We start from the raw sequence: 25,023 nt of genomic DNA on the forward strand, positions 1-25,023 counted from the left end.
TAACCTACCCCCATTTAAATCATTCCCTCCTTATATTCAACCGCTTAACACCATTACAGGCTCTTCAAATCCTCCCCCTTTCTTCAATAAATTAGGGTTCTTAAAAAAATTTGCGACTTCGTGAATTTGCAAGATATAGATTATCAAGCAATTGCTTCAAGGTCCAGGAGCGCTACAAATGGTTGCTTCACCTGGGTGAAGATGAAGCCCTGTAACTGTATTCCTCCCAAAAATTCTGAGGTCAGATTTTCTGCTTCAATGTCAAACCCCAAGAAGCCTTATTACAAGTGTAGAGAAAAGGTCAGGGGCTGTGGTTTCTTTGCATGGGTCACTGAGGATAATGTCAGGAAGAATGAAGCTTCTTCGGATGATGACATTGCTGAAATTCACAAGATTGTGGGAGATATGCATAGTTGCTTCAGGAACGTTTTGAAGATATTCATTGTTGTTCTAATCATTTGTGTCATTATCTTGTTGAAGTGATGTATTTTTCTGGTAATTAATTATGGAGGTTGATTGTAATGTTTTGGGTCCAATTATGAATGGAAGATGTATTATGCTTATGATGAATTTCCCTAAGTTTATAAATAAAATTGGTGTTTAACTACTATATGTGTATTTCATTTCAATCCCTTCGATTTATTTGGTTTGTCCATCTGTTATCCTAAAATGGTTGAAGCTATTGAACAAAAATATTGCAAAAATTTATTCCAGTAAACTATATAAGAAGACAGAAATTCCACCAACAATTAATTTAAACAACAACTATTTTTGATACAAAACATGTTCAACAAACAGCATTCAAACAAAAAAACATCAAATCTAGTTGTTGAGTCCCTTAGGTTTTGAGTGATGACAAACAGTTACGGGAAACAGGTTACAATAAGTATTGCAAATAGTTGGTTGGAGACCAGCTGGAATTAAACACTGTTTCTCTAGACAAGTTATTACTTATTTGTGTTATTCATTTAACTAACTTGTCTATATGTAGGAAATGGTTGGATATAAATTGTTCCAAGTACTGGTGGGAAACCAGTAGGAACTGTTTCCTCGACTGCTATGCTGAAAAGCAGTCATATACTCTTTATTGTACATTAACCATGTTACATGTGCAGTAGTTGAGTTGATTCCAAGACTTGGAGCATGGAGGCCTTTCGAAGACATTCGAAGAAAGATACATTGCTCATAATGGACGTATTCAAGGGAGATTCAAGTCTTGAAGATTACATGAAGAAAAGAAGATTTGTACATTAATGATTAATCTAGTTTTATCATGTAATGTGCTCCGTAGTATGACTTGCATGTTTGGGTAAAATAAGTGCTTATAAGTGTATTGAAGTATATTATGAATTCTGGTACAAAGCTGGAACAGAATTCATAACATACTCAATTCAGGGAACCAGGTTCACTGTACGGAATATCCATGCTGCGTGTTTTGAAAAGAATTTTGTAAAAATATTTTTCAAAGGATTATCTTGAAAATATTCTAAGCAGCTGGAAATTAGATGATAATATTATGGTTACCTAAAAACTAGGAGTATTTATCTTTATTGATTTTATCTTTATGATTAAATCAAATAAGATAAACACTTTCCTAAAATCACATTGTTGCTTGTTCATCAAGATTGTGTGATTTAAGGAAACTAGGGTTTTTGTATCCAAGTATATAAACTCATCTAGCTTCTCATATTCTGCAAGTCTCTCTGCAATTAAAAGAGTAATCTTTGATAGTCATATACACTTAATCACAAGAGCCTATTCATTGAGTCATATACAAGAGCACTCTTAGAGCTTAAACATTTTCTCTTAATTAGCTTTTAGAAGCGAGATCATAAGAGAGCATTTGATTTTGTTAAAGCCTTCAACAGAGGGGTTGAAAGGCTGGGTTAGTGTTTGTGAGTTCAAACACAAGGGGCTTACGAGTGTAAGTCGAGCGCACACTCGGAGTAGAGTGTGGGGTATACTGGTTCCCGGAGTAGGGAAACAGTAGAGTGTTTGTGTTCTTTATTTTTCGGAGTAGATTAATAAGAGAACATAGGGTAGGAGGACGTAGGCCATAGTTGGCTGAACCTCGTTAAATCTTGTGTCTTCTTTATTGCTTTTCTTACATTCCGCTGCTTACAGGAACCAGCCCAACTGGTTCCTCTCACAGATCGAAAAGGAAGAAAAATAGGCCAAGGATACTTAACACTCAATTCACCCCCCCTCTTGAGTGCTCTAAAACCTTCACTAGTACATAAGTTGACCTTTAGTTTACTACTCAAAAAAAGCTACTCATGTTCAAAAAACCAAACCCCTACATTTTCTCTTTCCTTTTGTTATTATTCCTTGGCTTGGACTGAGTTGGCTGAGAAACTAGCTTTGGTTGGGAAGAAGATATAGTTAAGCTTCGTGTCTGCCTCCTGGTCATTATCTGCATTGGTTGTGAAGATTGAGAAGCAACATCGGCAGTGGTTGGCTGGGATGCAGATGCAATAGCAATTGTCTTCTGTTTTTTTTTTGTTTTTTGGGCTGCTCAGTACCCTGTGATGCTTTCTCCTTTGTAGTCATACCACCTTTGCATGTTTGCTTGTTATGGCCATATGCTTTACAGAGTGAGCATTTGACAGTGGTTGACCTTTTTTCTTTTTCTGGTTCATCATCAACTCTTCTTCTTTGTCTTGATGGTCTTCCTATTCCTCTCCTCATTGTAGGAGCTTGAATTGTTGGTTGGTCAATTTCTAGCCAATGCTCAATGTTTGGAAATGAGTTGATAGCATGTGAATAGCATTGTTTGTAGGCTGCAACTGAGTACCATGTGCTAACATACCTATGAGGATCATGTCCTGCAGCTAGTATAGCCCTTAATGCATGCCTACAAGGGATGCCTGAAATTTGCCAAGCCCCACATATTCAACTTCTATTACTGAGTGACACTATGAGCATTGACCTACCCTCTCTTATTTCATATTCTCCCTCTTTACTCTGGAAGGACTTGCAAGCTCTGGAACCATTGATCAGCTTTTGAATTCTTTTTACAACGGTAGAACATGCATGGATCAGAATCATTCCAATCTTGACATTTCTGTCTTCTAGTTAACATCCTTACCATACACATTCTTCTTATGCCTGCAAAAACCACAAATAACCAAGCATACAATTCAACATATGAACCAAGTTAGATGTACAACAATAAGGATTAGGTTAAACATAAAATTTTACCTTCCAAAAGAGTCAGAACAGGTCTGTATCTGTCCACTCCCAAAGTGGCATTGAAACTCTCCACAAAGTTAGTTTTATTTTCATCTGTGCATATCTTTGGGTTAAATTTGTGTCTTGACCACCTCTGTTGATCTCCTATATTAGCTAACCATATTAGTGCCAAGTGGTTTGTCTATTGAATTCTTTCCATAACCTTTTTAAAGGTGAATTTTGAAGTAGCACTACATGCCATTCAAAAAAAAGAGTGCATTAAGGGTCCTGGAAAAGCTGATTTCCAGTTTTTAGCCAAGTGATTGCAGCAATACCTCCTCCCTACTTTTGGCCATAGCTCAGTTAAAGCAAGATCTATTTCCTGCAAGAACACATAATGAATAAATTAACACCAGTAAAGTATACTTACTGAGATTAAGCATGAAAGCCAACATATGAGACACTAACCTTTTGTCTGTCAGATATAATGCACCAATCATCCCCTCCATTTAAGTCTTTCAAGATTTGCTTCAAATGCCAAATGAAAAACTTCCAGTTCTCCCCATCTTCTACTGAACTTATAGCCCATGCAAATGGATGTAGCTCATTATTTGCATCTATAGCCACTGCGAATAACAAAACCCCTCCATAGTTCCCTTTTAAGTGAGCACCATCAACCCCAATCAAACTTCTACAACCTGCACCAAGCTCATCTATTGCTCCCTTGAATGATATGAAAATGCTAGAGAAAGTGAGTGAAAGTTAGGGATCATTCTTCTGTGTCCATGCACAATAAGCTGCTGAACTAGGATTAGTTTGCCTATCCATTTCACAGTACCTAGGAAGATGGCCATAAGACTCATCATGCCCACCATTGATCTCCAAAAGTGCAATACTCCTCATTTTATACAGAGTACTAGTGGCCATCTGAACCCCATACCTGGTCCACAACAGGTCATTCAAATTTTTCCCAATTATACCATTGTTTGCCCTTATATCATCAATTAGCTTACTTACAGCCCATTTCACATTAACTAAAGGATTCCTCTCATCCAAACCCCTACAAGTGTGATCTGAATCTTTTATACTCTTTATGGCCCAAGTAGTGCCATCAGGGAGTACACTTGAATGTATCCTCCAATTACAGTTCAATTCCAAGCACTGAGTAGTGAATCTTGTTGGACTAGATCTATCCACTACAATAGCAAACCCAGATTGTATACAGTAATCTCTTAGAACAAATTGGAAATGTGCTTTGTCAGTAAATATTATCCATGGTTTCAAGACAATGCTTCCAAACTTAACATTTTTAGCAAATTCTCCATTCTTGTACATTTTACTGACGTAAGTATCATCATCAAGTAGTTCAGTCTGCCATACATCAGATGCATAAGCATCATAATTGGCTATAAGCATCATAATTGGCTATGATCTCACCAAATTCCTAATCTTCTTCATCTGAGACAACACCTCTTTCAAATTCTCTATCCAAATCTTCATCTCCAATATCAGCATTCATTTCTGGCCTACTATTTTCTCCATGCTCAAACTTGTTGTTATGAGGTTGCTCAAACCTCCTATTAAACTCCTCTTCGGTAATCACTTGTGCCTCAATTTCATATGGTGTGTTAATCAAGCCGTTCCTAGCAGCAGTAGTCTTAGGTATTTTATGAACAATCAAGGCTGTGTTGTTTGATGAGGTTGGATTCAGGGTAGTTTTGTGAAGCAAAGGAGCATTGGAAAAAGTAGTAGTGTCAGCTAGGGTAAGTGGCTCATTTGTAGGTAAACTCCTTCTAATAGGTAACTTAACCCTAGGCTTAGGATTACCCCCTCCCCTTTTCCTTTCTTTTTATGTGTCTTACATCCACTGGCTTCCTCATCCATTCTTTCCCAGTTGTCTATAAGTATTTCATTTATCCTAGGTGGACTAACATCAGACATGTCACTAGTCCCAACATCAAAGATTTGGTTGTTCTTCTTAGGTGGACTCATACCATAATGCATATTGGGTAGATAGGGTTTGTTTTTCAATGACTCTGTAAGGTTCCTAGCTGCAACTACACATTCAGAAGGTGTAGCAACTGATCCCACATACACTGTAATCACTTTCTTACTTCCTCCTACTCTATCTAACATAGACATTAAATCACTGTCACTAGTAATTTTAACATCCTTCTTATTATAACAGTAATGGAAACTAGAATATTTAGGCATCATATACCCATTTTTCCTAAGCAATTCCTCATACTCAATAATAAAATCAATCCACATCACTTTATCAACATTATCAACATTAATATCAACCACATTCTCGGTCGTTTGAAATTTTAACACAATTGAGTCCATTCTACAGCATTAAACCAAACACACAAAAATTCAAAATAAAACAAGGGAATTCTCAAAACTAAGCTAGCTGTAAATCGCACAAAAAACAGAACAACCAGTTAACCTAACATGCATATATGAGCAAAATTCAAAATTTCATGTAAATATCTTCAATAGATACCTGGAAGATGCTCAACACATTAATCTTCAGTCGTAAACTAGTAATTTTGCAATGAATCCAACAACAAACCTTAGTCGTCGATTTGAATACTCAGCCGCAAATTGCCAAAAATCACACCGCAAAACAGAGAGTACTTTGTGCGAAATCTGTAAATAATCAATTTACGACCTTGCAAATTGCTCAATTTCAACGAGATTGAAGTTTTGTTGCAGATTTCACTTTGAATTTTATGGAAGAAGATGAACAGTTCTACTGATCATCAATGCGTGAAATATTAGGGCGGTGGAAGGTTTATGTTAGCATTAATGAAATAGGAGGGAAGGATTAAAAATAGGGGTAGGTTAGTTATTCAAAAATTAGAGTTAATAAAGTCACCATTAGTGTTTAGTTAACCCATTTTAAGTGAGATTTGGCCACTAAATAGAGTTTAATGAAAGTTTGGGTTCACTAGAAATTATGTGCTTTTTTTTTTTTTTTACACCAAATAGAATTTGTAAAACTTGGAGGCCACTATGTAGAATTTCCCAAATATTAATGTCAGATATATTACTATTTTCATATATTAGAATATTATTGTCATATATTATAATATTATTGTCATATATTAGAATATTATTGTCATATATTAGAACATTAGATTAATAATGTTAGATATTAGATTATTATTGTCATATATTAGAATATTATTGTCATATATTAGAACATTAGATTATTATTGTCATATATTAGAATATTATTGTTAGATATTATAATATTATTGTCAGACATATTAGACTCACAGTGAGTCCGGTCTCACGCAAAACGTTTCCAATTAAACTAGGTCATAAAATCATGTGTATATATACATAACGATGGCACTGGGCCATGACGGGTCGTGTCAGGCCCACGTGCTTTGGGGTTAGTTAGACCCGGCCCCCATGGCTCGACCCATGAATTTTGTATCATGCTTTGCCGGGCTGAAGTTTTCAAAAGGTTGGCTCGTGCATAGCCCTGACCCACGTGCCTTCGTGCCGGGCTTGCATGCCTAAGCAAAATTGCATTGATAGAATGTTTTGTCGTGTCGAGCCCGGCCGTGCCGTGCCTTATCGTGCTTCTTCCAAATAAAGGCGGCCCAGGCACAGCTCACGATCCACACGCACAGTACCGTGTCATGCTTTTTTCGTACTGGGCCGTGCCGGGCTTCGGGTCGGCCCAGCCCAATGCCATCTTTATATATAGCCTTGGGCACCAAGTTACACAAAGCACAACAACCATATTATAAATATGTTAAAAACTACATCATTGTGGTCCCATCATGATTTTTCTTGGAGCCAAAGCCCATACTTCCTATAAAAGAGAGGCCATAATATAAACATAAATACTTGTCTCCTTAATTTACCTCACTTTGGTGTACGTACCAAATTTTGTAGGTTAATTCATTTTCATTTACAATATCGAACAGTGAGACGAGTTTGCTTAAACTAGAGTACAAAATGGCACAAATAGCCGAAGTTTACGTGTTGCGAATGCTGGAAAAGCAGAAAACAGAAGAACTCAGGAAAACGGAGAGAATGAAGAAAACTACAACGACTACTACTACTACGACGTCTACAAGTAGTACAAGGAGTGAACATGACAGTACAGATGATGAAAGCGAAAGGCAAAGCAGTAAGTTGAAAAGTGGTTGCTTCTCTTGGTTTCGAAAGAAGATAGATCCTTATTCAATGCCTCCTACCAAAAGCTAGCTATCAAGGATTACATTCGCTCCGATCCCATAAGTCCCCTGCTATACATATAATCAAGTTTTGCTACGCCGATAATGGAGATGAATACATATGATGATTCCATCAATTGCTGTTTTTTGTCAAACTGAAAGTTGCAAGTAAAATCTTTTTGTATTGTAATTTTGTAAGCTATGGTTTTTTTTTTTTTTTCTTTTTTTTTTTTTTTTTGTGGTTGATGTAATTACAGTTCCTAATATGGATACCAGATTAAAGAAATATGAGTATACGAAACCGAAGAATTGATGTTTGTATAATGTTTAGTTATTCATAATTCGCTCTGTCCAAAAGTATTGGTCAACGGTCATATACTTCAGTTTTGAAAAATTTGGTCACTTGTAACAAAGAAATAATAAGTTGATCATTTTTTGAGATTAATTATACTTTTTAAATCACTACGAGTACCTTTTACCAACCACCAAATTTGCTAAGTCCTGCCGCCATTTAAAATTTTCATTTTGCCAATTGCAACTTATTTAAAATAATTTGCTATTACCGCCTATAAATTAGATGGCGTCAGAGATGTGGTGGAGGGTGGAGAAGAAGAGGACGGTGAAATGTAAGAAGTGGTAAAATGGTGGCATATTCACTATTGATGGTTGTGAATAGTAGGTGAGACAAAATTGATCAAAGCGGAAAGAATAATATGAAACGAAGAAGTGTACATTTTCTTTCCCTTAAAGAAGAGAGGGAGTGACTAGGGAGCAAGTGACGAGAATAGCAAACAAAACAGGATGTTTATAGGAATTGCACAAGTAAACTAATGTTTAAAAACAAAAAAATTACAAATCAAGGTTTCTCTTCATGGCTTTTGAAATATCCCGAACAGTTGCAGGCGATGTCCTACAACACCCACCAATAAGTTTAGCTCCTGAATCACGCCATCTTATAGCTAATGATCCAAAATCATCATCCTTCGAACATTTAGGTGGCTGCAGTATTCAAACAAACAGCACAGAGATCATTTAGAAACAACAATTTGAAAATCGAATACCAGTTTTAAGTCAAGAATAACGAAAAACATGCACAAATTAGAGGAAGCTCAAGCCAGGGCCTCACCAGCCATCTCTTTGCTTTGCCATCCCATGTTTCACCACTGTTCGGATAAACTGCTATCACTTTGTCTGTCAGCTGTAAATTAGAGAAAGAAGGCAATGAGAATCTCATAAAAAAATTTATAACTCTGGCAGGATTTTAGTACATATCAATAAAATTTGATGCAGTATACCTTCTTAAATTTGCGAATTAGACCATCTACATATTGTGGTGGTGCACAGTTTATTCCTACTATTGCAACTTTCTTACTCTTATTGACAACATTGAGACATTCTTCGAAGCTCTCTCCTGATGAGGCGTGCTCGCCATCTACTGAGCTATAGCAGATCCATGATGGAATGTGGATATTTTCTTCCTCAAGCAACTCAACAATAGCCTGCAAATTGATATTGCAATTCAGGGGATGCCACGTTATTTCTCATAAGTCACACAGAGTTGCTGCAGCCATCTTTGCACATGACAGATATTTGAAATACAGGGGAGCTAAACATTGCAAAGGGGCACATATATTTATCCTAAACATCACATATCCAGTTTGGTCAGTCAATGATGTCAGAACAATCCTTTGCAAATGGACAATAATGAAAAAGCATTAAACCAGAAACCGAAGAGAGAGCAAAGCTCTACTCACATGCTCATTTCTTTTTATTTTATTCATATTTTAATTAGCATTGTATAGTTGCCTAGGAAAAAATAAATTAACATATTATCTATCCTGCACAAGTTACTACTTCAGTGAGTTCTGTCTAACCCCTTTGTTTCGTAACTTCTCCACCACTGTCACCTAAAGTCAGCGATAACAGGTGCTTAAAATACACAGGAACGACACTTGACAAGCTATTAAGTGTCCGTCGTGTAAGAAGAATGATACAAGATCCAGAAAGTGATTGAGTTCAAGGCCAACATAAGCAAAATAACAATTCTGAAATGGATGAAGAATACTTTCTGAAGACATTTAACTCAGTTTTTTATTCTCCCTCTCAATTTGTTTACAATTGTACAAACCAGAAACTGACAATATTTATGAGGTACTAGAGCCATTTACATGAAATGCACCAACAATATATTTGGTCAGGAACAGCAAACCTGAGTTTCAAGTCTGTTGGGAATTGTTTCGAATGCTAATATGTCCGGACTAGCTCCAGCTAAAACTTGTACTCTTCGCCTATGGAAATCCTTTAGCTTCGCCACATCAATATTTTGTCCATAATTTCCACTGCAAGAAAGGTTTACATTTAAAATTTAGATCACCATATATAGACATAGCAAACTATCACCAGCTGTCAAACATCAAAGCTAGTAAATTGAAATCAAAACAGGAAATCGTATATTCGGAGAATCTATGCAAGATTAGTTAATAGTTAATTCACATAGAAATCACCTGTATTCTGAGCCATCAGCAAGATAAGCTCCATAACTGCCTACTGATGCTGCCACCAAGGCCTTATTATAACTATTTTCAGCATTTTTATTAACAGCATTCCAAAACTCATCACGGGCATCAATAGCTAATCTAACACTCTTCTCCAGCAATGACTCTGCTTCTTGCATTGACAGGCCCCTTGACAGAAATCCTGGAATGGTTGCCTGTAAGAGGTAAAACATCCTGAGGTTAGACAGAACAATTCAAAGTTAATCTTACCACGATCCATAACCATAGTATATTCAATATCTAAACAGACTTCATCAAGTTCCAAGTCACACGAAAGTAGCCCTAGGTTCAAGAAAGAGTACATTTTATGACATTCAGGGTTACCTTCTCTATCACATAATTCATCTTCATCCTCACTGTCACCAGCTACTGACCTAGGGTATACTGATAATTTAGTCTAAGTCTAACCTGATGGGTAACTTGAAGGTAATGTAAGAAAACTTCCTCATTAGAATTCACCAGTTGGTTAGTGAGTTAGTCGATCCACCACTTCTAGAGAACAGATTAGTTGGAGTATTACAGTTATATGGCTTCAAGAAGGTGCAAGCCATACATCCAATAAGGTCTTTTGGCTATTCTTAATCTATAAACCTTCCTAGTATTGTGGAAAGTTGGACACAGCACAACTAGGATAATGGAAAATACGGTTACTTTCCAATATATACCAATGCAAACCTTCAAGGCCTCATTTACAAGACCCTTTACATGCCTATCCAAGCATATAAGTGTTCTTAGGCCATTCCTATGATGATCCTGTTTCATCACACCCATGTCCCACTACATCTTTTTAGTTCTATGCCGACAATAACATCAGCATTATGTCCTTATTTGTCCAATTGTCCTAATTTGCTGATAAATTGATGTCAAGTTGAAAATTGAGTTAATTGAATTCTTATAATTATTGTACATTGATAGAATACAACTTAACTGGAGCAATCAAGTCGGGACTTGGGAGCACAACGTCTAGGACAGTGGTAAGAATAAAAAAGATGGTAATACTTTTAGGCACAATACATCTGCAAATGGTTAGGCTCTGACGTAGCATAAAACAGTAGCGCAAAGCTTTACATTTGCAATGTTAAGGAATACTAAATATTTAAAATTTGGAAAAAGACCCAACATATAATTTTTCTTACTCGTATTACATTCCTGTAATAAAATCTAAATCCTTAAAATCAACCCAAAGTCAAAGAAATCTGTGTCATTGAATTCTTTCTCTCCCTTGTCAAAGGTCAAAGTTCTCAGCACAAGAAATTCTTTGATTTCGAAAAGCATTTGTCAACACATGAATATTACCAATTTCACCAACCATTTTTGTTGTAATGACTAAAAGTAGTTTTTAAGCAATATCAAATCAAGAATCCAGCAGCATCTATAACAATTTTTCATTTTTTTTTACTTCCAATAACTATGACAAATGATTATTATGACGAATGATTCTATTACCTTTAACAATATACTACATTAACTTTGATATTTTTGTTATTATATAACTAGTTCAAATTACAGTATCATGTTAACCATGTTCCTTAATTCCGGTCAATCGTTGTAGTTTTCCAAGACACACCAACCAAATTGAAATGATACCCCCCTCCTTTCAAAACCTACCACACCAACTCTAATTGCAAGCAACAACATCAACACCACCACCAATATTTTTGTAAAAAAACAAATCAACAACTATAATAGCAAAAATAAAAACAAATTAAATAAAATTTCAAGAACAATGTAAAATAAAAAAATGAACAAGAAATACAAAAATGGTAACCTGATAAGATGAAGTAACCAAAACATCTGCACCAGCTTCCAAATATTCCAAATGAACCTACAAATAAAATTAAAACCAATCAACAATTTTATCCTCAACTACATTTTCTTTTACTTCTAACTACCCGTATCATGCACTCGCGTGTAGGATCTAATTTGCGATAACATTTCCGTTAATATTGACAAAATTGAAAATTCAAATTATAAATAAATAAAGTACCCGTTTGATAAGATGAGGATCATTGATTAAGCAGACGGCGCTCCAAAGAGGATCGTCAAAAGAGGCGCCGTGGATTTCAAGCTGAGTAGCAAGCCCTCCGTCAATAACACCGCATCCTCCTGCTTTTTCTATCGTTTCTTTTAGCAATGACGTTGCTTTTGCTTCTTCTTTACCCATTCTTTTTCTCTCTCTAGAATGTAGGAGAAGGTATGAGTTAATAAGAGAAAGCTTTACGAAAGAGCAGACATGGAAGGATTTAAGGTAACGCTAGCGCTTGTGTTGTGTTGTGCTTTTATTGTTTTTGAATTGAAATTAATTTGTGGTTTCTCACCTGGTCAGTCATATGCGCATTATTCAATGGAATAAGTCCAAATACATTATCTCTTTTTAACTACGAGTAAAATATCATAAAGTTATATGAAAAATATATGATGGGATCAAAAAAAAAATTTATAATATATAAAGTATATTAGTGGGAATATATTTAATTGTTAGTACGTGAGAGAAACAATTTTAAAAGTAATGTAAGACCATGTTCACTTCGTTTTAAAAAAAATGATATTCAGCAAAAATAATTTTAGTTATAATTTCAATCCAGCAAAAATAATTTTAGTTTAATAAATATAAGTTCAGTTCAATAAAAATAATTTCAGTTCATTAAAAATCAGTAACATTAAAGAAGAAATATAACAGATAATTAATATTTATGAACCATGATAAACAAAAAAGTGTTTATTTAGTGGCATTTCTGTAAATAAATCAACAACTTTTGTAAAATGCAAATTCCACAAATATTGATTTATGAAAATGTCATGTTGATTGAGATTTTTGTTAATTTACTTATAAAAATGCAACTAGATAAATGATTTTTGTTTATCTTGATATGAAGTACTACCTCCGATTCTTATTACTCGTAACAAAGGAGTATTATTTGTAAGACATAAAATATTTCTTTGTTGCGAGTAATAAGAATTGGAGGTAGTATTAAAAATAACAGAAGTATATCAATATAATTTTACTGCGTAATAAGTGTACACATAACTACATTAAAGTTACATATGAAACACCAAACATTACTATACGAGTAGTATTTAAAGGTATTCCAGCTCAACACATTTTGATTTCAACACAAAAAGTTCATGTCCTTGGACTTTAAGCCTTTTGTCTGAATCCTAGCCTAATTTTGGCTTAGAAAAACAAATTCTAGTCAAATCGACTAAACAAACCCATTGAGATAGGAAAAAATTGTCAAAATACTTGTATGATAAACTGAATTAGACAAAGTTTGACTAGATGTGGTAAACGAGGCAAGTTTGTTTTGACAGATTGATTTGGACTAGTTCACTTAGATAACCCAAGTACCGTACCCAACCCATATTTGCTAGCTCCAACCAACCACTTTCATGTTTCATCTCCGGATTAGCATAATACTTAAATGAAGTATTAGTTACTCTCTCTATTTCAATGGATTATTCTATACAAGTGGTTTATTTTTTTCTTACATTTCATTAAGTTTGTATGATATAAAAGGCAACTGATTTACCTTCTTATACGAGTAATATTTTAATCCTTTTCTCTCTCATTAACCTCACTTAACGAAAATTTTAAAGAAAGGGAGTTTTCATATTACCATTAAACTTTTGGCTTTTTCCATATGGTATTCAAATATATTTTTTCTTCCACGTGGTACCACCCACGATTATAATTAACCTTTTAATTAACGGAGTATCACGGTATGAATTACCTATAATCTTGGGTGGTACCGCGTGGAAGAAAAAATATATTTGGATACCATATAGAAAAGCCAAAAGTTTAATGATATCATATGGAAAATCCCTTAAAAAAATACTATATTCTTTCGATAAGTTCTTTAAAGGGCAAATCCTATGTAACAAAGGGAGTAGATCTCTTCACCACACTAAACATTATGGAGTACTTAATAGATAAAATAAAAATCATCTCTCGTACTCTTAATCCCGTTGACTTTAATGGTAGGAGTTCGACATTGAAAGTAATAATTATGCTCTAATCAAGGCAAACAATGCGGAGTAAAGGGGGCAACATTATTAATTCTATTCTATTGTTGTAGGAGGAATGACTAGGGAAAATGCTTAGAGGCATGCATTGGTGCATAAAATTTCACACTTATTGAACTAGAAAAATGATGACAAGAAATCTGGGGAGCTTTCTTTGATCTGTAGAAGACTAGAAGCCGTAGTACAAGGGAGTAAACATTAAGTGAGCAATTGTTTTGGGCTTCAATTCTTAAAAAAAATTGGCTAGATTTCAGGGAAATAAACGTTTGGGCTTATATTTGTGTTTGGATTGAAAAATTATTTGGGCCTGAACAATTGGTCTTAAAAATAGGTTTGTGGGGGATTTGGTTAGGAGCTTTTAAAAACAAATAAAATTGTTTGGGCCGTTTTAAAGAGTTCTTTGGAGTGTTTGGATAGAAGATATTTAGACCTGTCAATTTTCGACCTGACCCGAACTCAACCAGTTTTTGTGGGTCTTGAACAAATTTTTTTGACTCGTAACCCGATTTAACCCGAACTCGTTTGACTCGCAAATTTGTGGGTCAAACCCGACCCGAACCCGAACCCAACATGTCAACCCGATTTTTTGGGTTTTTTTTTTAATAAATACATTTATTTGAAAATTAATATCAGTTTATTGATTAAGTTTGATCGTTTGTCTACCATCGGACATTCATTTCATCTCTTTCTCATTTACCTATCTCATATAACTTTTGCTCAAATCCACATCAATCACCTCTTACACTAATTATTGACCCACACTAATTGAATCCGTATAACCCAAATCAGCGTCATGCCACAAGAGATATTATACTGCACATATATAATAATGGGTGAGCCCCAGTTTCTCATATTGAGAAACATAATTGCATCTTAAAATGGAAAATTGGTAAATAAAATCAACTTTTTTAATATTTTATCATTTTTTTGTACTTTCTGAGTTTTCAATTTCGATCTCCAATTCTCCTTCCAACTCCATATCTGTACTCCATTGAAGTTGTTACCACCCTCTTCTTCGTCATCCTTCCGCCTATAAACCACCACCATCATCGTCGTCCCCTATCTTCTTCACCCTCCTTCACCTTTCTGGTAGCTTCGCCGCCTAATTAAACGAAAAACCATAAGAAAAATGGAGAAATTTGAACATGGTTAACCCTTAAGAACAAGGTTTGTCTTCCTCATCCATTGAAGATGTTCATGTATGTCGATTTCTCTGTTGAAGGTTTCTGATTGCCATTGATGGAGGTCAGAGGATAGAGGAAGAAGAAGAATGAGATGGAGGAGGAGAAGCCCAAATTTAGAGCAATTACAATATTAACTGATGTGGATTTAAACCCCTTAACCCAATAAAGAATCTAAAATCACACAATTAACTCAAGCCCTTTGAATTTCCTAAGAAAATCGAACAACTTAAGAATAACGGATCGGATTCGACCTTGAAAGCGACCACTCCTGGAACGAATTCAATGCCTTTCAAACTACCTAAACCACTCTTGGAACTAAGTATTTTGATGAAAAAAACTTAGACTACTCCTAAAACTAAGAATTGAACGGTCTAATTATCAAAACAACTCCTTGAATTGAAAACTAACAAAAGAATTTGTAAGCAATTAAGCAAAACAAACAATAAGATTGTATTAAATTTTTTGGTTGTGTGTTCCTTCAAAACCCACGAAAATAAGCTTTTATAGGCCTCAAAGAGGTCTCCTAGTCCTCCTAGAAGTAGGAGATCTAACCTAGATAGGATTCTAATAATCCTACATAAGATAGAATTTCAATCCCATCAAAGATAAGATTGCTAGGTAGTTTATTCCTAATCAAACTCTAACTAACTAAAAACTTTCCTAATAACCTTAGGAAGTTTGTAGCCACTAAAAAACAAAAATTAAAACTTATCCTTGTTAGGTTTTACAGCAATTCAAAACAAAGAATTACTTTAGTTTGTGGGAACAAAACCTAAATCGTGTATAATAACAATCAAATTATACAACAGTCAAATACTAATCAAAGTATTACAACCAAACACCAAAATAACAATGTATTTCGGAAAATACAAAGAAAAACACTATGTAAAAGATTCTAAACTTGCCTCAACACCAAGCCTTGAAGATGAACATGAACATGAGAAAATTAATGACCACTTGAGTCTTAAACCTTGATACACTGTCAAAGGCGTGTATACACTTTCCTAAAGAGGTTTATTTCCCCCACACGGTGCTTGGGTTAAACCGGAAATCCTCTTTGAGATCCAATTGACAGCAAACTTTGTTCTTAGCACTAGAATCGAAGAATAATGAATAATTCACGATGAAGGCTAAATTTCAAAAGTTTTTCTCACAATAGTTTGCAAGAAGATTGAGAGAAAATGTGGAGAATTACTTTTTTTTGGAGAGAAAGAGTAAATTGTTCTGTCTATCCTTGATATCTCAAACGATCCACTTTATAAAAGAAATAACCGTCAGCAAATAACCGCAGAACTGGGAAGCAGCGCGGGTGCGACACAAATAGGCGCGGGCGAGCCTCCTGGCCGCGCGGGCACGCCACTTGTCGGCGCGGGCGCTCCTCCCAAAATGCCTACGAAATGAACTTGAAGTCGGTGAGGGACGCAGTTTTAGCGCGGTCTGCAGCGCGGGCGCGCTACCAAGCAGCGCGAGCGCGCCATCAACAGCGCAGGCGCGCCCCCTACTTTCATCCAACATGCTGATTTCCAGAGAGGTGCGCGGTTTAGGCGCGCTCTCATCGAGGCCGCGCCTGCCTTACGCGGGTGCGCTTAACATGGGTGCAAGCGCGCACCATACAACACTCTAAATCATCAACAATCCTCCCCTATTTAGAGTGTTCCTTTAAAACATTCTCCACTTCTATCAATTTTAGCCACATCTCATGCATCAATGCCAATGTCCCTACGGATTGAATTGACACCTAGTACAACACACTTAACGATGATCATATCCCATGATTTCCATATGGATTGAATCACACGGATATATCCAACCATTCGAAGGTGAAGTACACACAAGACAAATCGAATTAATCATCACTTGACACTTTTTATCAGCCATGTGTCCGTATCTATCATAAGTTCATCAAAGTCTATATGTCCATTTAGACTTCTCTTAAAGCGGCTAAACTTCGAATTTATATAGGTAGGTTCTCATATACGTAATAGTGCCCTTGTGATAAGACACCTTCATTTAGAGCTTCTCAACTCTAAATCTTTGAGAACTTTAAATATACGCTACCTTTAACATCACAAGTATCATAGCAATATGGATCACAAACATTGCTAACAAACAACAAAAATGCAATTCAACCACATTGAATCTAAGACTTGATGTTTCTTCAAGCGTTAGATTGGGTTTCACAAATTCGTGTTTTTGGACATAAACCCATTCCATTCATAGCAAATATGATGGAATGTCTTGGCATTGCCTTTGTAAAGCAATCCGCCAAATTTAACTTTGTTGGAACATAGTCAAGACTTATGACCCCATCATTGATAAGCTCTTTCACTAGGTTATGCCTAAGTGAAATATGCCGAGACTTACCATTATACACTTGACTATAGGACTTTATCAACGCCGAATTAGAATCACAATGGATTGCCATCGGTAGCATTGGCTTTGGTAATAAAGGCAATTCTATCATGAGATTTCTCAACCACTCAGCTTCCTTACTAGCTGAAGCAAGAGCAATAAACTCTGCTCCCATAGTGGAATCCGCAATGCAAGTTTGTTTCTTGGAAGACCATGACATAGCACCTCCCCCTAACATGAATACCCAACCACTAACAGAAGAGTCATCCTCTTTGTAAGTGATCCAACTTGCATCAGAATATCCTTCTAAAACCGAAGGAAATCCACTATAAGATAGACCATAGTCTAACGTACCCATCAGGTACCTCAAGACCCTACGAATTGCAAACCAATGATGTACACCCAAGTTACTAGTAAATCTACTAAGTTTCCCTACAACCAATGCAATATCTGGTCTTGTACTCGTCATGGCATACATCAAGGATCCAATTATCCTTGAATATTCCAATTGGGAAATCGTTTTCCCTGAATTCTTAACCAATTTAACATTAGGTTCCATGGGGGTGTTCACGGGACACTTATCAAACATATTAAATCGTTTGATCATCTTCTCAATATAATGAGATTGACTTAAAATAAGTCTACCATTGTCCTTAATAATCTTGATGCCCAAAATGACACCCGCCTCCCCCAAATCCTTCATCTGAAAAGATGAGGATAAGAATTCCTTGATCAATTCTACTTGTTGTAGACTTGTACCAAAGATAAGCATATCATCAACATATAGACAGATGATGACACCATGACCTTTGTCATCAAATTTACTATATATAAACTTATCTGCTTGATTAACTTTGAATCCAAAGGACAAATTCGTGTCATCAAATTTCTGATGCCACTGTTTTGGTGCTTGTTTAAGTCCATACAATGACATAACCAATTTACACACCTTATCTTCCTGTCTTCCAAAACAAACCCTTCGGGTTGTTTCATATATACTTCTCCCTCTACATCTCCATAAAGGAATGCCGTCTTGACATCCATTTGATGAATCACTAGATTATATACCGAAGCCATTGCAATCAATAACCTTATAAAGGTAATTCTTGCAACCGGTGCATAGGTATCGAAATAATCAACACCATGCTTTTGCCTAAAGCCTTGGGTAACCAATCTGACTTTAAATTTCACTATAAAGCCATCCGGTCTCCTTTTCCTAGTGAAAATCCACTTGCAACCAAGAGGTTTGCAACCGGGAGGTAAATCCTTTAAGACGCAGGTATTATTTCCCATGATGGAATCCATCTCATTATTTATAGCTTCCTTCCAAAATGCATTATCTTGAGAAAATATGGCCTCGCTATTACTCTTTGGATCACTATCTACATTAAAACAATATGGAATAGTAGAACTAAGGACATCCCTAGACCCTTCAATTAAATAAATTATAAAGTCATCAAGAGGGTTCCTAATTCTTCTTCCCCTAGCACTTTTCCTAACTTGAGGAGTTTCAACATTCTCATTATCGAATGTATCTTCATGAGGTTCAAGTTGATTATTCAAATCTACTATCTCCCTATCATTGGCACTGATTTGAAGATCTTTCGGTCTACTCATTGATGAATACCGTTTTTCATCAAAAATTGCATCTCTTGACTCAATAACCGAATGAATCGATATATAGTCATTTTGTTCTATTACATAGAACCTATAGGTTTTGCTATGCTCAGCATAACCTATAAAAATGCAATCCAAGCCCCTTTCACCGAGCTTTCTTTTCTTGTTGCTAAGCACTCTTACTATTGCCCTACAACCCCAAACCTTGAGATACTTCAAGCTTGATATTCTTTTGTACCATAGTTCATAAGGAGTAGATTGTTTTCCCTTAGTGGGAACCCGGTTAAGAATGTGACAAGCTGTCAACATTGCTTCACCCTAGAACCCTTCACTCAAACCAGAGTAAGATAACATGGAATTAACCATTTCTTCAAGAGTTCTGTTTTTCCTTTCAGCTACACCATTTGATTGTGGTGCATAACCCGCTGTAGTCTCATGAATTATACCCAAAGATTGGAAATAAGTTGGATCATAATATTCCCCTCCCTTATGAGTTCTTATTCTCTTAATTAATGATTCTACTTGCAGTTCTACTTCCCTTTTATAAATATAAAACTTTATTAAAGCTTCATCTTGGAGTGTAAAAGATACACATAACAAAACCTAGAGTAATCATCTATAAACGTAATCATGTATCTTTTATTCCCCAAAGAAGGAGTACTATGAAAATCACACAAGTCACTATGGATCAGTTCTAAAATATTAGAACTTCTAGCAACTCTCTTTAAAGGAGTTCTAGTGATCTTGTTCAACATGCAAATAGAACATTTATTAGGAGAAATATCACAAGAAGGTATCAACTCTTGCTTTGACATGAAAAACATTTTATTATAATTCACATGTCCTAACCTAGAATGCCATAAGTCAAACATATTCAAATCAAAATGATTATCATTGACATCAACATTCAAACACAAATTATCCAATACACCACTCTCTTTCAACAAGAGTTTAAACAAACCATTATCCAAATAACAACGACCTACAAATGTTACACCCCTATTAATAATGCATCTATTAGCTTCAAATACAAGTTTATAGCCAAGACTATTCAGGGTAGGCCCGGATACAAGATTCCTACTAATTTCAGGAGCAAACAAAACATTCCAAAGAATAATTGCGGTCCCCGAACTAAACACAAGCTCAACTTGTCCTCTTCTAAGAACCTTGATGGTAGAATTGTTCCCCATGTAGAGGTCTTCTCCATCAACAACCTTTTGAAAGGTTTTGAACCAATGTCTACTCTTGCACACGTGCCTTGAAGCCCCCGAATCAATTCACCATGAGTCATCATCCTGCACCATAAAAATGTTAGGATCCGTTGCATTTAAGTCCAAACCGGAATTAAATTCAACCTCATGAAATGGATTACCTTTGGTGGATGGGTCCTTGCTTTCGATAGCATGGCCCTCCTTGGCTTTCTCCATTCTTTTCTTAAAAGAAAAACAGTCCTTCTTGCGGTGACCAACTTTACCGCATTCCCAACAAGTAAACTTGTTACTTGTCATTTTCTTTTTTGGACTTATTCTTGAAAGAATTGTTATTCTTTCTCTTTCCACTAGTAGATGCACTAGCCCTTCCTTCATCTACCATATTAACGGTAGATGTGCTAGGATTTCCATTCTTAGCACCTTCCTTGGCACGAATCCCTTCTTCAATTTGAAGATGGATAGCCAAACCGGACAATGTCATGTCCTCCTTCTTATGTTTCAAATCATGCTTAACATCCTTCCAACTAGGAGGTAACTTGTCTATAATACTTGAAACAACAAATAACTCATTCATGACTATCCCATGTTGTTACAAGCTACCATTGCAATTCATGAAATTGGTCCATTATGGACCGACCATCAACAAATTTAAAGTTATTAAAATTGCTAACTAAAAATTTCTTACTTGAAGCGTCTTCCGCCGTGTACTCGCTCTCCGAAGACTCCCAAAGCTCCTTGGCCGATTCTACATTTTGGTAGACGTCATAAAGATCATCCTCCATCCCATTCAAAATGTGACCACGACATATGAAATCGTCGTTGTCCCACTTCGATCTCTCCCAAACGGATTCCAAGGTTTCATTCTCATGTTCATCTGGCCTTGGAGTACTTATCACATAGGCAACATTCAAAGATGTAAGAAGAAAATACATCTTCTTCTTCCATCTCCGAAACTCCACACCGTCAAACTTTTTCAGTTTAACAAAATTTGTGGTCAATTCTTTCACACTAGACATGCTTGCTAAAAAATATTAAACCTCTTTAGATTGTTAGGTTTTACAGCAATTCAAAACAAAGAATTACTTTAGTTTGTGGGAACAAAACCTAAATTGTGTATAATACCAATCAAATTATACAACAGTCAAATACTAATCAAAGTATTACAACCAAACACCAAAATAACAATGTATTTCAGAAAATACAAAGAAAAACACTAATGTAAAAGATTCTAAACTTGCCTCAACCCCAAGCCTTGAAGATGAACATGAACATGAGAAAATTAATGACCACTTGAGTCTCAAACCTTGATACACTGTCAAAGGCGTGTATACACTTTCCTAAAGAGGTTTATTTCCCCCACACGGTGCTTGGGTTAAACCGAAAATCCTCTTTGAGATACAATTGACAGCAAACTTTGTTCTTAGCACTAGAATCGAAGAACAATGAATAATTCACGATGAAGGCTAAATTTTAAGAGTTTTTCTCATAATAGTTTGCAAGAAGATTGGGAGAAAATGTGGAAAATTACTTTTTTTGGAGAGAAAGAGTAAACTGTTCTGTCTATCCTTGATCTTTCAAACGATCCACTTTGTAAAAGAAATAACTGTCAGCAAATAACCGCAGAACTGGGAAGCAGCGCGGGCGCTCCTCCCAAAATGCCTGCGAAATGAACATGAAGTCAATGAGGGGCGCGGTTTTAGCGCGGTCTGCAGCGCGGGCGTGCTACCAGGCAGCGCAGGCGCGCCCCCCACTTTCATCCAATATGTTGATTTCCAGAGAGGTGCGCGGTTTAGGCGCACTCTCATCGCGACCGCGCCTGCCTTACACGGGCGCACTTAACATGGGCGCGAGCGCGCACCATACAACACTCTAAATCATCAACAATCCTAAGTGTTTAAACCAAGAAAAACCCTTTCAAGTGAAAGGTAAAAACTTGCAAGCAAAACTCTAGAAAAAACTAAGGATGAAATTTCTTCCATTTCGTATCGCTGCCGTCAGACCATTGCACGCGTCGCCACTAAGGACACGCGCCTGACCGGCGTGTAGCTGGGCTCATGCCGGAGCCAGGGAACTGGCACGTGGCACCCAAGTCGGCGCGTCCCGTTGTTGTCTTCGTCGAAAAATAACAGGTTCTTTCCTTTTTCCTTGATAACCAAGCAAGTGACCCAATCTTGATCTTTTCCTCCAAATTCGAACCCTATTGGACTCAAAATCAATGTAATTGGTTCTTCAAAAGAATTTCCCTCTTGATTCACATCATTAACCCCCCTTACAAATTCAAAATAACAGAAATACCCCTTTGAGACACTTGTTATATTTATCAATATGAGAAACATGAATTTACCCTATAACAATGTTGGCCTCCTTAAATTTTTGGATGTTTAAAATTTATATTTTGTATTTTATTATCATTTTTTATTAGTTAGGAATTGATGTGCTTTGGTGAAATGGTAAAAATGTAATGGCTAAAAATAGTATGGTGAAGATGTTCGCTTAAAAAATTGAAAAAAAAAAATAGCAAAGTAAGCTTGAAAAATAAAAAATTACTAAAAATTAGCCAAAAAAAAATTAGATAAAAACTGTTCTAAACCATTTGGGTTGACCCGAACCCAAAACTTTGGGTTAGGGTAGAGCATTTCTCGACCCGTGACCCGAAGTGATCCGACCTGAAATGACCCGTGACCCGGAGCGACCCGACCCGACCCTAACTGTAACACCCTAAAAATTTCTTTCCTTTAAAATACCTGTTTTGCTCTTTTAAAATACCAAATAGGAAAATCTAAGACATTACCGTGAAAACGGCTAAGGCAATTATCAAAGACACACAGCGGAAGACTCACTTTAAAAACCATTCAAAACAAGTCAACTCAAAAAGTCAAACTAACGAAAATAAAGTCAAACCAAAGTCAAACAAAGTCAAATAAAGTCAACCTACTACTTGGAATCATAATAGGCCCTTATCAAAACCCAAAACAAATATTAAAACCTTTGTGTTAGTCTAACAAACAAATATATAATAATCAAAGCAAATAAAATACATCATATCCTAATGGAAACTAAGCAGGATTCGCTCTTCACTCATACCCATCATGAATATGTTTCATCACATGAAAAACTTCTCTTTACTTTGTCCCCACTATTCGCCCTTAGAAATGGGTCGTCGTAGGGCCAAGATAAAGACAAGGCCAAACAAACATACAAACACACAATAAGCAATGCTGAGTACATAAGCGTAAACAGTACATACTAACATGTTTTCATCCTATCAACGCACCACTTACCTTGTTGCACCTGTTTACAAGCATACAACATACAACACAATCAACCAATAAATAAATAGATTGCTTATTTAGCTTGATTACGCATCGATCGAGCTTTCCCTTAACCTGCCCTAATAAAGGGGTATTAACACGGGAGCTAATCGTGTCAATATAAAAGAACCACTCGTAAGTGGCGGAATTCCTGCACATAATAAAAAGGAAAATACAGCGTCCTGTACTCCCATTAAAAGTTATGGTCAAATATAAAGTCGCATAACTCCCCCCATATGTTCATACTCGAGGTATATACGTTCCAAGATTTTTGGTGCGTAATCTCTTTCACTTTACGTTATTTACATATTTTAGACTTGGTGATGACTCTCAATCCATAAAACAATCAATCATCATAAATCATTCAAGCAATCAAACATACTAATTTAATTCTTGAATAATTAGCGACCACATTTAATTTAATGTGAACCCTTTTTAAAATATCTCGGTGTTAAATAACACCTTAAGCGCATAATGCACCATAAATCCTATCCGTTGGTGTTTAGAACACCTTAAGTGCACTTAGGCACCAAAATATAAGTTAATCCTCATGTACATAGACGCTTAAATAGCTCCTTTACCATGCTTATAACATCAATAAAAAATTATATGAACCATAATAAAATTCCCTTTTAATATTTAAACTCAATCAAACATTTAGTTTAATTAAACATGCTCTCAATTATGCCAATAATAAAAGTGTGGTCCATAATCAACATGCCAGCATAATCAATTCCAATCAATAATTCACCTCAATTAATTCATACTTCACAGTTTAATCACCAAAATCAATCCAATCAACATTTCCAATCAATACCTATCATGATACTACCTTGGAATTAATTAAATAAAGCTTAGCATGTTTATACACACTTAAATAATTACCGAGTACGCGAACATACCTCGAATATGATCTCAAAATCGCCACGACTACACAAAATCACTCACTTGGAAGTCTCCTACATCCCAAAATCACAAAGAGATATTAATACCTATTCATAATAAATTTCCAGCAATATATACACTCTTTAAAACACTTTTAAACCTTTTAAAGCAAGTTGAAAATTAATTTAAACCACCTACTGTTATTCCCAATTAATGGGTAATTAAAAATCCTTTCAAGAAACATAATTCTAGCCTCTAATATAAAAATTCCAGCATTGTAAAAACTTATAAACTTGCTGTAATTTTGTTTAAAAACATAAATTTCAATAGTTTTCATCAACTACAATATCAATAAACATTAATTTAGAAACCTAGGGTTTTCAATTTTGGGCTTTTTAATTCAAAAACCAAATCTGAAAATTACATACATATTAATCATTATTAAAACATAATAAAATCATCACACACATCCAGAATCAATAATTAATCAAGGTTGGATTAATTTAAAACAAAAG

At 35.7% G+C, this 25,023-nt stretch overlaps 2 protein-coding genes across 2 annotated transcripts; both read right to left on the bottom strand.

Moving 5' to 3' along the window:
- Positions 1-2,321: 2,321 nt before the first annotated feature.
- LOC110691293 lies at positions 2,322-4,590 on the bottom strand. Its single transcript, XM_021868215.1, has 6 exons — positions 4,010-4,590; positions 3,640-3,913; positions 3,507-3,553; positions 3,089-3,108; positions 2,523-2,867; positions 2,322-2,413 (listed from the first exon to the last, which is right to left on the bottom strand). Exons 1-6 carry the CDS (start codon positions 4,588-4,590, stop codon positions 2,322-2,324), a joined length of 1,359 nt encoding a protein of 452 aa, XP_021723907.1.
- A 3,470-nt stretch (positions 4,591-8,060) lies between these two features.
- LOC110691213 (homocysteine S-methyltransferase 1-like) lies at positions 8,061-12,276 on the bottom strand. The gene is made up of 7 exons (XM_021868123.1): positions 11,913-12,276; positions 11,694-11,750; positions 9,875-10,080; positions 9,580-9,709; positions 8,666-8,869; positions 8,497-8,568; positions 8,061-8,369 (listed from the first exon to the last, which is right to left on the bottom strand). The coding sequence occupies exons 1-7, from the start codon at positions 12,087-12,089 to the stop codon at positions 8,220-8,222; spliced, it is 996 nt and encodes a 331-aa protein (XP_021723815.1). The 5' UTR covers positions 12,090-12,276; the 3' UTR covers positions 8,061-8,219.
- Positions 12,277-25,023: the final 12,747 nt, after the last annotated feature.

This window comes from Chenopodium quinoa, unplaced genomic scaffold (genome assembly GCF_001683475.1).
Source record: "Chenopodium quinoa cultivar QQ74 unplaced genomic scaffold, ASM168347v1, whole genome shotgun sequence".
NCBI lineage: Eukaryota > Viridiplantae > Streptophyta > Magnoliopsida > Caryophyllales > Amaranthaceae > Chenopodium > Chenopodium quinoa.

What these genes read in the sequence shown, in the direction of transcription:
- LOC110691293 (XM_021868215.1), bottom strand. Translation starts at nt 4,590, where the DNA reads ATGATGCTTATAGCCAATTATGATGCTTATGCATCTGATGTATGGCAG. An exon ending in TCTTATGGCCATCTTCCTAG is followed by an intron (nt 3,914 to 4,009) that starts GTACTGTGAAAT and finishes CACTTTCTCTAG; the next exon opens with CATTTTCATATCATTCAAGG. An exon ending in TTATATCTGACAGACAAAAG is followed by an intron (nt 3,554 to 3,639) that starts GTTAGTGTCTCA and finishes GTGTTCTTGCAG; the next exon opens with GAAATAGATCTTGCTTTAAC.
- LOC110691213 (XM_021868123.1), bottom strand. Translation starts at nt 12,089, where the DNA reads ATGGGTAAAGAAGAAGCAAAAGCAACGTCATTGCTAAAAGAAACGATA. An exon ending in ATCCTCATCTTATCAAACGG is followed by an intron (nt 11,751 to 11,912) that starts GTACTTTATTTA and finishes TTTTATTTGTAG; the next exon opens with GTTCATTTGGAATATTTGGA. An exon ending in CCAACAGACTTGAAACTCAG is followed by an intron (nt 8,870 to 9,579) that starts GTTTGCTGTTCC and finishes ATCAATTTGCAG; the next exon opens with GCTATTGTTGAGTTGCTTGA.